This window comes from Carcharodon carcharias, chromosome 8 (assembly GCF_017639515.1).
Source record: "Carcharodon carcharias isolate sCarCar2 chromosome 8, sCarCar2.pri, whole genome shotgun sequence".
Lineage (NCBI taxonomy): Eukaryota > Metazoa > Chordata > Chondrichthyes > Lamniformes > Lamnidae > Carcharodon > Carcharodon carcharias.
The window spans coordinates 127,903,505-127,918,089 of record NC_054474.1 but is presented as its reverse complement, the minus strand read 5'-3'; the positions used below and the strand labels follow the sequence as shown (position 1 = coordinate 127,918,089).

The 14,585-nt window shown below is 42.0% G+C and overlaps 1 protein-coding gene across 11 annotated transcripts in view; it reads right to left on the bottom strand.

Annotated features, from left to right (window-relative positions):
- abca2 (ATP-binding cassette, sub-family A (ABC1), member 2) overlaps positions 1-14,585 on the bottom strand; it is a 592,304-nt gene that overhangs the window by 52,045 nt on the left and 525,674 nt on the right. For all 11 annotated transcript variants that reach the window (XR_005943747.1, XM_041193236.1, XM_041193243.1 and 8 more), the window contains 3 exons: positions 9,277-9,424; positions 4,494-4,617; positions 545-677 (listed from right to left, as the gene is read on the bottom strand). Coding sequence is in view for 10 of the 11 variants with exons in the window: in XM_041193236.1 (XP_041049170.1) it covers positions 545-677; positions 4,494-4,617; positions 9,277-9,424 (405 nt within the window). In the remaining variant the exon portion in view is untranslated. The remainder of the gene's footprint in view (positions 1-544; positions 678-4,493; positions 4,618-9,276; positions 9,425-14,585) is intronic.

Genomic DNA, 14,585 nt, shown 5'->3' with positions numbered 1-14,585 from the left:
CGTTAAAAGTGTGAACTAAATACAAGTTGTTGTTGTCCCATTGAATCCAAATGTCCATGCACACATTGCATAACCATCTGTCAAGAAATGTGTCTTGAATTTATGGCCTCTTGTCGCCTTGGTGTATCTGAACATATTACCCTTAGTTGATTTTCACTATCCCATTAAATATCTTATAAAGCTGTATGATACCCTTTGAAAGGTGAAAAATATGTAGCCATTTCCCCAAATTCATGCCTTTAATACCAAGGATCAGCCTCAGCGCTCTTCTTTTTTTAACTTTGGCTTCGCTACTAAGTATCTTTTAATGATAGTTTTAGGGGAGTTTTATAAGTTCCAAAGGGGAGGATGGGGAAGAGAACATATTCAGCAGTGTGCAATTCACACATTTAATCAGACTGCCACGAAGATCACGGGGGTAACTCATGCACTTTTCTGACAAATACACAAAAATCTTCAATGATTTTTTGTCAAGTTGTAACTCTAGATGGTACACTGGCGTACAGATGATACCTGTCCCCATGGTCACATAAAACATACTTACTGTGGCTTTCTGAAGAAGTTATACTGGCACATGATAGTGATGAAGAATCCCACAAACCCTTCTATTGTCATGGCAACTAGGCCTCGTGTCACGATGTCCCATTCAAAAGGGGATTTCATTTTGCCAAACTGGCCTGCAGGGAGAAATTATGCACATTCGAGCTAAACCCATTTTACAGAATACACAGACTTCACTCTATTCATTTTTCAATTGCAAAAAAATTATAATGAAATAAAGTCATCGAATTCACCAAGAAAAGGCCTGAACTATTGATGCTAACGCCCAATACTGTGTATGAGAGCTTGGCACTGTGCCCACACGTTGACTAGATGTGGAATGATCACACGGGTGAGCAAATGTTGAACTAGATCTCAACATGAATCAGAAACTTCAGGAGACCAGGACGAAGGGATGACAGAAATGAGAGTGACCTCCCCATTAACGCACAGAAGTAGCAGTGCAGAATATTTCACTGACTTGTTGAAATGGGCAAGAGTGTAACCAGTGGCACTGTTGCTGGCTGCAGTTTTTCCAACTGATGTATTCCTAAGTGTCATCTTGATTGGTCAACTTTTTTTTCTTGAACAATCAAGTTGGTCACTGAAATCTGGTTGCACTGTTTGTTGGTTTATTTTTTGGTCAGTTATTTGTTTCACATAGAAACCTGTCACTTACGCTATAAAGTCTTTGAATCAAACAATTGAGAATTCTTCATAAGTGAAGTTTCTTTTTGCCTCATAATGGAATGCATACACGCTATTGGGACACACCCCACTGCACAGAATTAAGTTGTAGTTTGGCAAGGGTCAAGGGTTAAATGTGTGCGGATTTACTGCTACAGTTTAACCAGCTGAAACAACATACCTGATTACACACCTTACTTTGTCATCTGCTTACTTGACCCTTTGGGTGAGGTTTCATGCCCTGGGACCTGAACATCACTATGCCACTGAGCTCTACTCTCGCAGATTCCAATCAGCTAATTAACCATTATTTTGGCACCAAAGTCTAGGGCAGTGACTGTGAGAGGTGCAGAGCTGGGCTGGTGGAAGCATGAGTGACTGACAGACATCTGGTGAAAAGGCCGATCAGATTACTCTGACACAGTACAGCACAGGCCACAGCACAGCCCAGGGTATATGTGAAGATACATACAGGCTTCTTGTCTTTTATTTCTTTGTTTTCTTTACTCAGCTAACACTCTCTCTGAATGTGAAACTGCAATAGAATGACATGATAGAGGGAAAAGTATATAGAGGCTGCCTGACTGATAGAGGGAAAAATATATAGAGGCTGCTTGACTGCGATTGCAGAAATATTACTAAATACATTAAATCCTATTGGATATTGTTGTTTAATATAAACTAATGCTCTTGCTGTCAAATTCATCCCATTTATATTGTAGAGGAGATTTGCTGGTAAGTGATAACTGCCAATGTTAGCACCCACATATCCTCAACATTTCATGAACAGGACTTGAATAGAACTGTAGATGCATTGGCCTCATATGCATACAGTTATTAAAAGTCTGCATTTGCAATTTTGTCAACCTAGGCTGGAACCTTTTCATGTACAATCCTCTCCAGGCTAGGAACTGCTACAATGTTTAACTGGGCTGAATTTTGGCCAGACTAAGATGGTAGATATTTTAATTCTCTGTATTCAGCCTCTTACACTGGGCAAAAGTTTATTGCACCCTGTAGGTGGTTTTGCAGGCTGGGAGGGCAGCGGTGGCCATAAAGTTCTGTGGATACCTTTCCTGCAGCCCCGACTTGGTCACAATTTAATGAGTAGCGGGTGAGGTCTCAGGCCTGCTTGGGCAGCAATGGAGGCTCAAGGGCCACTTATCAGCTGGTGGGAGGAGTTTGGCAACAGGTTGGAAGCTCAACAGGTAAGCCTACTTGGGCCTTGAGCTAAAAGGGGTGGAGGGGGGGGGGGCATGGGGGAGGTGCCTCCATTACAAGCCCCCTTTTCTGATCAGAGGCCACCCCCGAGGTCTGCCCTCCAGTGCCCCCCACCCGGTGCTCCTTCCCACCTGGCCTGTGCATCCCAGCCATTGCCCTCCCCTTGCTTCCTCTCCTGGCCCCACTAAGAATAACCCCTCCACTCCTACCTCCCCACTGCCACCACCCCACCCACCCCACTGCCAACTGACTCTTCTGTGCTGTGATTGAATGCAGTCCCAGCAGTAGCCTCTGCTTCTGATGGTGCTGCTGGGACCAAAAACCTGCCACCCAATCAGGTTGGCCGGCAGCTCTCAGAGGCAGGACTTTGTCCCCATATAGGGTGGAAGTTTTGTCTTAGCCACTTAATGCTCCTCTGGGCTCTAAATAGCTGCGGGCAGCCTGCTGGAATGAGGGCAGGTTTCACAGCGACCTTTACAGCGACATCCATGAAATCCTGCCCACCTTTATAATAAACTTCAACAAAAACTCGAGAAACAGCACATCCTCTTTTGATTAAGCACTCGACAGACCTTATGGGCTCGACAATGAGTTCAACAATATTAGTTCATAAGCACTCCTCCCATTTTCTCAGGTGCAGCTGCTGGTAAGAATCCTGTTGCTTACTGAATGTCTCGTGCTTTCCACCCTGTCATTTACCTTCCCTTTTGTTCTTTCCTCGCCTTCTCCAATCTCCCGGCCTTGGTACTTGCTTAAAATTTGTAATGTCTTCCAGCTCTGGCATGGACCAGAAACATTAATACTAGCTCTCGCTCCACAAATGTTGCCTCGCCTGCTGAGTTTTCCCAGCACTTTCTCTTTATGTATAGAAGAGGTTATATTCTGATGTTGTTAAGGCATCCAAAGGTCAGATGGACTGAGCAAGCACCCCTGTCCCAAGATGAGACTCAGTGTTTCCCCTGGCATCAGTGTTGCTATATTATTTTATAGCAGGTTTGACACTGAACAGCACCCCGTAAAGAAAGCTACATCTTGGTTTCTATGAAGCACAATTGCTCTAATGAAGTCATTTCTTCTCAGTGCACTTTGTTTTATTTATCTGCTGCTGTACCTTAAACCTATTTTTGCCTAACCAAGTACATCATTCAATTTGAACCTGTGACCAAGGAGATGCTGCAGTGAGTCCTGAGTGTCCGGGAGAAGCAGGGGCAAATTAAGATCCTTAAGACAAGTGGTTATGTCATCTGATAGAGACAACAGAAGGTAGCTGGTATTTTGTTTCACCAAGGATTAGCACCTCAAGAAAGGAAGAGAATACATTTTTAAAAAACATCTTACAGGGGAGAATGGATAAAAAGTTTACACAAAGTTTTTTTTTTTTAAGTATATTGATCTCCATGCAGCAATTGTTTTCATTGATAAGGAGGCCAGTATAATTCATTTGTTGCCCATTCCCTCTGCAACCCGATTTTGCACTCATGGCAACTATGTCTTTAGGAATTCTTTCCCAAAGTACTTCACCTCATCAACACCACTCTGTCTTCAAAAGCCTTTTAAGCAACTCCCACTCTAATCTTCCCTCTGGCCCCCATTTTCTGGCCTCATACCCATCCAAAATTTCCTGTTTTGTATCCCTGCAAAACATCCTTCTCTCCTGCTCAGGGCGCATTTTTCTCTCCTTGCTAAGAATTCTGATGTTCTGATGTATTTTACATGCTTAAGCTTTGTTCTAACTGAGGCTTGAGTTCTGCCTTTATTTTATTACTGCTCCTTTCAGTGGAGCAAAAACTCACTGGAACATACAAAAAAATCCTCTAGGATCAATGTGTAAACCAACTGACTCTCATCACATCAGTGACATTGGAATGAACTTTTGCTTGCACCATGCCATGATATCAATCTCACAGTCCATTAACAAATGCAGATGGCTCTACAAAGGAGGCCTGTAAATGGCAATACTGGGCATGGATTCACAGAATGGCCAAATGCTTACTTTCCCTTTTTAATGGTCAACTAATAGTCCTGGGTAACGCTTTTGTATTTACCTATTTTTGCGTAGTATTCATTGATGTACTCGTTGTAGGCCATTTCCATCAGTCCATGGCCCAGGTTATAATTCGGGAAAATGAGGAAACAGGATTTCAGGTAGCCATTCACAGCTTTCAGATCCTATGAAGTGAAGCATGAGAAGGTAAGTGCCATTGGAAACACCCAACTCTATCAAATCAAAATAAGTGCATGGACCTTTATAATACCATTATTGGTTAAAAACAGCTAGAATTAGCGTAGAATAAGTAGAATTTTTTTTGAAAAATGCTCAGTAGTACTTAATTTTATACCTTAATGGAGACCCACCATTTTATTATCATTAAGGGTGGTGTGTATCTGCCTGTCTCCACCATTTATTTTCAGTACTTGGGTCCACCTGAGTGCCAACCTACACTTCCATTCCATCAATAAAACATATTGCTAGCACAGAATGCAGCTGCTCAGCAGGGTTTTGTCCAGGGCCAGGAATAATATTACATTTAACAGATGGCGAATAAAGCTTTTCCCTTTAAATTAAAGATGCAGTGTCACCAAGAATCCCTGTCTTGGAGGAAGAGGAGTTTAATGGGAAAAGTAACCTGTTTGACATGCCCAACCTTCCCCAGCTCACCAAATGCCTCTTTTTACCTGTTTTAGGCTCCGGAATTGGGAAAGGTACTTTATGCATCCCAGGTCTGTTCCCAGTTAATGGTCCCGCTACATGTCAGCCTTGGTTGAGTGGTAGCAATCCCACCTGAGTCAGAAGGATCTGGTTTCAAGACCCAGTCCAGGAACATGGATGTATAATTAGGCTGAGACTTCAGTGCAGTACTGAGGGAGTGCTGCACTGTTAGGATTGCCATCTTTTGGGTGAGGTCTCGTCTGTCCTCTCAGGTGAACGTTAAAGGTCCCATGTAGTTTTTCAAAGATGAGCAGGGGAGTTCTCCGCTGTGTCCTGGCCAATATTTATCCCATAACCAACAATGAAAGTAGATTATTTGGTTATTACCTCATTGTAGTTCATGGCACCTGTGTGCAAACTGGCTATGGCATTTACCTTATAATATAACCGTGACTACAAATTCATTTGGTTAAAAACAAAAAAACTGCGGATGCTGGAAATCCAAAACAAAAACAGAATTACCTGGAAAAACTCAGCAGGTCTGGCAGCATCAAGTTCTGTCGAAGGGTCATGAGGACTCGAAACATCAACTCTTTTCTTCTCCGCCGATGCTGCCAGACCTGCTGAGTTTTTCCAGGTAATTCTGTTTTTGTACTACAAATTCATTTGTTGTACAGAGATTTGGGATGTTATTGAGGTAGTGAAAAGTGCTTCATAAATGCAAGTTCTTTCTTTCTGTCTATGTAGCTAAAGTTTTGAAGAGGTCTCTTCAGCTAATTCTGCCGCAAGCCACTTGTGTTAACTTTGTTTAATTTTGTATTTACAGCTAGGAATTGCCATGGATAAAAGAAAATTGGAATGTTTTCAGCATTCATTTAATGCTTGCTCCCATCTGCAATTTTCCATTTCTTCCCTCATAATTCTTTCCCCCTCTCCTGAAGCTGCTGATACCTCACCCAAGTGGCCCAATTTCATAGTTTATCATAGAGAGTCACTGTCCGCAAGGGATGCAGAGACACAGCCAACCACAATCCTCAAAATCTGGTCTACTTTCAACAAGAGTAACTGGGTCATGATCAGGAGCTGGACCCAATATGCAGTTCCCTATCTCAGGGGATTGAGGCCTATTGGGACTCTTCCACTCTTGACACACCCAACACAGATCGGAGAATGACCCTATGATCTAACTGGTCTTACTTAACCAGTTGAGCTATTAGATGACTCCTTGTCTCTTCCCTCTATGTTGCATTCATCATCTCAAAACATTCCCTCCATCATAAGATCAGAAGTAGGAATGTTTGCTGATGATTGCATAGTGCTCAGTACCATTCATGACTCCTCAGAAAGTGAAGCAGTTCGTGTCCACATCCAGCAAGACCTGGACAACATTCAGGCTTAGGCTGATGAGAGGCATGAATGTTGCTTGCCACTTAAGTGTCAGGCAATGACCATTTTCAACAAGAGGGAATGTAACCATTTCCGCTTGATATTCAAACGCATCACCACACTGAATCACCTACTATTAACATCCTCTATCATTGACTAGAAACTTAACTGGACTAGCCAAATAAATATTGTGGCTACAAGAGCCGGTCAGAGGCTGGGAATTCTGCAGGGAGTAACACACCTCCTGACTCCCCGAAGCTTTTCCACCATCTAAAGGCACAGGTCAGGAGTGTGATGGAATACTCTCCACTTGCCTGGATGAGTGCGGCTCCAACAACACAATCCAGGACAAAGCAGTCCACTTGATCGGTGCCCCTTCCACCAGCTTAAACATTTCCTCCCTCCGCCACCGACGCACAGTAGCAGCGGTGTGTACCATCTACAAGGTGCACTGCAGCAACTCGTCAAGGCTCCTTAGACAGTACCTTCCAAACCTGCACCCTTCACCACCTAGAAGGACAAGGGCAGCCGATGCATGGGGACACTACCAATTGGAAGTTCCCCTCCAAGCCACACACTATCCTGACTTGGAACTATATTGCTGCACCTTCACTGTCGCTGGGTCAAAATCCTGAAACTCCCTTCCTAACAACATTGTGGGTGCATCTACACCACATGGACTGCAGTGGTTCAAGGTGGCAGCTCATCCACCACCCTCCTGAAGACAATTCTGAATGAGCAACAAATGCTGGCTTGCTAGTGATGTTCACTTCCCAAGAAAGAATAAAAAAAACAATTGGATCACTGTTGTTTTTTCTAAGAGAGTATTATCACTTTTGCTGCTAAGGCAAATGTAGCAGCATATTTTGCACAGCAAAATCTTACAAACAGCAAATATAATGCCAGACCAGTTGATCTGTTTTTGGTCATGTTTAATGAAGGAGGAATTTGTCCAAGGTATCAGGAGAACATCTTGGATTATATCACAAGATTTTTTAAACCTGTGTAAACGAGTATGGAGAGGTTTGGTTTAATAAGATGACGAAGATCACTATGATTAAAACAACTTTGGAAAAGATTGCACAGAATCATTAAATTTAATACCTTTAATTTTGTTTGTTTCTTTGTACTTTTGGATCATTTTGTTTAATCAGTGACTGCTGTAGATGTGCTGCCCATGTATGGCTGAATGTGACACTGCATTCAATATGGTAGAAGCAGCCCTTAGCCAAGGGTATTTCAAGATTTATCACTTCAAATTTGTGTTTTGATCCATCTTCACGCTACTGGGTCAGTAAATCTGTCCACCTGGTGGGAGCCCCTTCAGTACGACAACTACAGCAGTTTATTGAAGTCTAGTCACCACCACCACCTTCTTAAAGCAACCAGGAACGGTCAATAATATGCGGCCTTGCCAGTAATGGCCACAGTCCAGATACATAAGTTCTAAAGTTCAGCAATGAAAGCAGCAGCCAATCATTGTTTAAACCAAAACAAAGCATTGACAGAAACGAAACCAATTGTTCTCCATACCATATATACTCATGTAAAAGTCGAATTTTTAGGCCAAAAGTCATGGTGTCGACTTCTATACAGGTAATGTTTTCCAGGGGTTGATGTGCCTGCTTGATTTGGGGCCAAGTGAAATCCAAAAAAGACTGTTGCAAAGGAATAAAATAGAAACGAACAACACTAAAAAAATATTAATTATCATTCATAATCTGATCACTTTAATCATTTGAATAAATAAAAACAAGTAGAAACGTTTTAAGTATTTAATTACCAGTACTTATTTTCATTAACATATATACTTTTACAATGAAACGGAATCTGGTCACCACATTACAGGAAGGACATAATTGCTCTGGGGAGAGTGCAGAGGAGATTCACAAGAATGTTGCCAGGGCTTGAAAACTGTATCTATAAAGAAAGACTGGATAGGCTAGGATTGTTTTCCTTAGAACAGGGGAGGCTGAGGGGTGACCTAATTGAGGTGTACAAGATTATGAGGGACCAAGATAGGGTATTCAGCAAAGACTTGTTTCCCCAACTGAAGGATCAATTACCAGGGGGCATAGATTTAAGGTGATTGGTAGAAGGATTAGAGGGGGCATAGGAAAAAACTTATTCACCCAGGGGTGGTGAGCATCTGGAATTCACTGCCTAAACTATTGGTTGAGGCTGAAAAGCTCAACTCATTTAAAAGGTGCCTAGATCTGCACCTGAAATGTTGTAACCTGCAAGGCGATGGACTAGGTGTTGGAAAGTGGGATTAAAATGAGTGGCTGGTTTTTTTGTTTCCTTTTTTTTGGCTGTAGCAGGCATGATGGACTGAATGGTTTCTTTCTGCACCATAACTTTTCTATGGTTCTATGAATCATTAACATCTCCAGGATTATACTTTGGCTCTAAAATTTTAGGACTTTGATCTCTGAAAAACTAGAGTCTATTTTTCCATGAGGTGCATGAAAAAATTATAGTTTCTTCGACCCAAAAAACAGAGGGTCAACTTTTATGTGAGTATATAAGGTAATGGTTTTGCATCAAAAAGCTGTATTCATGGTATGGCACACAATCCAAAAATATAATAACATTATCATCAGAAACAACATAGTAAACATTACAAATGACTAACAATAGACAATAATCTGAGAAATAAGTTGCACAAGATGGTTACCAACCACTTGACTTTTGCACTCTGACTTGCACATTGTAGAAAATATGTCTGAAGGAAAAGTAAAAGAGCAGGATAAGAAAGGAATACAATAAGTTCACACTGCTTGAGTACCTACCTTGTCATGCTCAAAGAGTTGAAGCAGGAATGTGGCAACCGTCGCTGTGATACCAATGAAGAGGTTGATGACAATCAAGAAAACATAGGCTGTACTGGGAACCTCGAACCAGAAGGAAGCTGGATACATGATTGGAGTGATTGACCAACTGTGGAGCAAGCAACAATAGTAAAGGTAAGTGTTCATGTCCCTACTTTCAAGTTTGTGCTTCTCCTTTTCGGTCATTACATAATGTTGCCCACCAAGAGGGTTCAGAGGCATGGGGCAGCTCTTTACTAATGACACTCTGCAATTGCGATAAAAGACACCACCTGCTGACTTTCCCCCTTTTCCTGAAAGGAAACTTCTTGATCTGACTGTTATGGTATGGCAGGTGGTATTTGCCAGGCTGACCAAATCCCCAATGAGAGAATCTTTGGCTCGGCAAGCGGGGGCGGGGCCCGCTCGCCCACTGAGGACATAAAATGACGCAAGGTGATGTCGGGGGTGCCTCCCGACATCACCGCGCATCATTTAGATTTTCAGTTCGGCGGGCACGCAGCCGAGCTGGCAACGCGCCCGCCAAACTGTCAAAGGCCTATTAAGGCCATTTAACTAACAATTAAAATAATTAATGGAGCTGCCCATCCAACCTTAAGGTTGGGATGAGGTTTCATGAATGATTTAAAATTTTCTCAAAATTTTTTATTGAAATTAATGCTCATGTCCCAGCTCATATGGCAGGTTCAGATGAGGGGACATGTCAGAAATTTTTTTTCAACTTTACTGAACTGTTAAAACAACTAACCTCCCTGAGGCACCTCGGTGCCTCAGGGAGATTTCTGTGCTCTTTCGCGTGCATGCACGAAAGAACGCACTCCTGACTCAGGGAATCCCCTCCCCCCCTACTTCTGGGTGCGCGTCATGCTGGGTGGGCCTTAATTGGCCCACCCACGTAAAATGGTAGCACGGACCTGATGGGGGGTGCCAATTGGATCCGTGCCCGCAATAAAACTAAGTGTGATGTTAATGGACCATTCATAGGCAGATTGACATGAATGAAGCTAGCAGGATCAGAAGTGGCAATGTGGCACTTTTGGAACAGTTGTCATTTGAGGTCAATTATGTGCCATAAACTGCTATCAATCACTAGAGGGGAAGTTTGCATTCCCAGTATCTGGGTTACTTTTGAAATCTTCTGCAATGATGCTGGTTAAACTTGTGCCGGACAACACAATGGCTCCCCACCTATCTGGTGACATTTAGTGTTGGGTGTGAATTTGAACAACAAATGAAAGTTATGTCACTGTTACCACCTCCCTTTCCTTTCGCAAAGGGCAATTTTCAGACACAATTATTGTTCTGGCACAAACTGAAGCCAAACCCACTGCCAGTAAGTATTCCCAGGTCCTGATTAATTCCCATGAGTACGAACTTTCCAACTTAGGCACGTACAAGGTTACTTGCACAAAATTATTTTCTTCCAGGGCTGACTGTAGCGACATGCACCTCATTAAAAACTACTGTCCTGATTATTTTTCCCATTATCCAGCTGGGAGGTGGAATAATCTCAGTTACAGATATTGCTCTGGATGAAAGAGTGAAACAGGCAATGTTAGTCCAGGTGGGAGAAGAGATGGGGTGTAGGCGATCTCCTTTACGAGCTTAACTCCATAGTAATTTGTAGTAACTGAGGAAATCTACTCAATCAAGGGCAATGGGTAACGGTCTAACACATGGTTTTAAATGCAAATTTTTGATGAGATCACTGGCAGGTATTAAATGATTAGGAAAAAAACACATACAACTTGCATTTGGAAGGATAAGAAATGATAATCACTTTAAAATCAAGAAATGTGTGTTTTTTCTGAGGGTAAAGTGCTGTATTTACTCCTATCATCTCCCTTTCAACCCAACACCAGCAACTGCTAATTAAACTCCTAATTTCTCTCACATCTGAGAATTCTTTTCGTTAAATTATATAAAATTACACATAAATATTAAGCACTTACCAAAGTGATAAAAAGAAGAAATTATTGGTTCAAATCAACAAAAAACTAAATTAAAAAGTTTTTGTAAAATGGTTATATCCTTAAACCTTACTTCAGATTATCCAAAGGATGACTATTTTTACCCATCACACAATTGCATGCCAATGACTTATTCAACCTTCAACAATTCCACTCATCTTAACATGAAATATATAGTATGTGAACTATGGTGTTTGCAAATACTGATGAGTTCATGGGCTAAGACAAATAAACAAATTGTTCACAGATTTGGAAGAGAGATTCTGTCACTATTTAGTGTTTAGACTCTATGTCTCTGTCATGATATGTGATTTCTTACTTAGCTCTAATATTAATAACGTTTGATAGGAAAGACACAAGAAAAAGGCATTGCAGCAGCAAAAAATGGCAATCTGAAGAATAGGCCAATTACTGGCCCATCAGTTGACTCTTTATCATCAGCACAGTGATGGAAGGAGTTGTTGACAGTTCTATCAAGCAGCATTTACTCAGCAACAACCTGTTCTCTGGCGCTTAATTTTGGTTCCACCAGGGCTACTCAACTCCTGACCTCATTACAGCCTTGGTCCAAACATGGACAAAAAAGAGCTGAACTCAAGGGGTGAGATGAGAGTGACTGCCCTTGATATCAAGGCAGCATTTGACCAAGTGTGGCATCAAGGAACCCTAGCAAAACTGAAGTCAATGTGAATTGACAGGGGAAGGTGGTGACATTGTGGTATTATCACTGTGGACTAGTATTCTAGAGACCCAGGGTAATGTGCTCGGGACCTGGATTCGAATCCCACCATGGCAGATGGTGAAATTTGAATTCAATAAAAATCTGGAATGAAGAGTCTGATGATGACTACAAAACCACTGCCAATTGTCAGGAAAAACCCATCGGGTTCACTAATGCCCTTTACCCAATTTACACTAATGTCCTTACCTGGTCTGGCCTACATGTGACTCTAGACCCACAGCAATGTATTTGACTCTTAAATGCCGTCTAAACAAGGGCAGTTAGGAATGAGTAATAAATGCTGGCAGCAACGCCCACATCGCATGGAAGAATAAAAAAAACAGGAAAAATCTCCACTGGTTGGATTCAAGCACAAAGAAAGATGGTTGTACTTTCTGGAGGTCAATCATCTCAGTCCCAGAACATTGCAGAAGGAATTCCTTAGGGTAGTGTCCCAGGTCCAACCATCTTCAGCTGCCTCATCAATGACCTTCCCTCCATCATAGAGTCAGAAGTGGAGATGTTTGCACCATTCATGACTCCTGAAATACTGAAGCAGGTTCATATGCAACAAGACCTAGATGACATTCAGGTTTGTGCTGATAAGTGACAAGTAACATCTATACCACACAAGTGCCAAGCAATGACCATCTCCAATGAGAGAGAATCTTCCCTTGACATTACCATTGCTGAATTCTTCACCATCAACATCCAGGGGTGTTACCAATGACCAGAAACCCAATTGGACCAGCCACGTAAATAATGTGGCTACAAGAGGTCAGAGGCTGGGAATTCTGAGGTGAGTAATTCACCTCCTGACTCCCCAAAGTCTGTCCACCATCTACTAGGCACAAGTCAGGAGTGTGATGGAATATGCCTGGATGAGTGCAGCTCCAATAACACTCAAGAAGCTGAAAACCAACCAGGACAAAGTGGTCTGCTTGTTTGCCATCCCATTAGCCACCTTAAACATTTACTCCCTCCACCTCTGATGCACAATGGCAACAGTGTATACCATATATAAGATGCAATGCAGCAACTCACCAAGGCTCCTTCAACAGCACCTTCCAAACCTGCGCTCTCTACCACCTAGAAGGACAAGGGAAGTAGATGCATGGGACCTCTACCAACTGCAAGTTCCCCTCCAAGCCACAAACCATCCTGACTTGGAAATAAATCGCTGTTCCTTCACTGTCACAGAGTCAAAATTCTGGAACTTCCTCCCTATCAGCACTGTGGGTGTTCCTGAAACACATGGACTGCAGTGTTCAAGAAGGCAGCTCACCACCACCTTCTCAAGGTCAATTAGGTATGGCAATAAATGCTGGTCTAGCCAGCGATGCCCACATTCCACGAATGAACAAATATACAAAAAAAGCTAAGATCTAACAACTGCCATTTTTAGGATTCACATCCTCCTTTCTCTTCCTACTCCATACAAAGTGACCTGGACCATGGCCTTTGCTGCATCTGCCAATGAGATTTCATAACCATCAATAGCTCACAATCTAGAGAGTCATGAAAGGGATAGCTCCATCAGTATGTTTCCTCTCCCTGAGATACGGAGCTCCAATGATTATGGAGTTTCATGTTCTATCAAAGTCTGAATCCAGCTTTTGAGTCAAGGGAGTCAAAGTGAAAGGAAGCTGGCACAGTAATCGTGCCCTTGCTGTAATGCAGCAGGATATAGTGATCACTAAATCTGCTGTTGTTATGAAGCACGCTATCAAAATATGCTCACCTTTGTATTATTTTGACTGTATCCAATTTTGATCTATTGGTGCCTGTCATTTTTCAGTACCCAACTTAATTAAGGATGCACCTGAACTGGCTCCAAATACTCCCTTCAAGAAAACTGAGTTAAGGTTCAATCCAACAGTTATGCCTCACATGCTGGATGCTTCACACAACACCACTGTGGACAACTGCACTGCTTTCACTGAACTATGGTCACGTTTATTTTTAGCATTCAGTAACTATTATTCACAATAAGTGCTTGTCATGAAAGAATGAATCCAAGCCAGTCTTTTACCTCAAGCTGGTTTATTCTCAGGGCAGCCCTGCAGTGTAACAGACTCGCCCAGTCCCTTCCACAACATATGTTACACTGCACTCACTTATAGGTGAATCAATGCTCATCACCTGTTTTAACAATGCAGTTGTCTTAACAATGTAATTTCCAATCAACAAGATGATTGTTATTGGACCTTGACAATATAATTACTGACACGTTGATGGTAACTCCACATAGGAAACCAATCACATACATCGTTTTTTTAATTCTACTCCTTTCCATTGAACCAGATTTATGTTTGCCAGGGAAGGGTTTGTTTTAAAGTCAAACCACCACACCCAAAACATGTTTGTGCTTCAATTACTCGCTCTATTTCAGAAATAAAATGGTTTAAGCTGCATTTACCTTTGCTGATAACCATCAAATCAAAATGAAATTAAAAGGAATTTTAAAGGCTATTTTTGGAAAATTGATTACATTTCCTTGCAAGAATTTCTCCTGCCAACAATGACGAGAGTTGTTGGAACCATCTGATCTCAATATCCAATGCTGCTGTAAGTTAGTT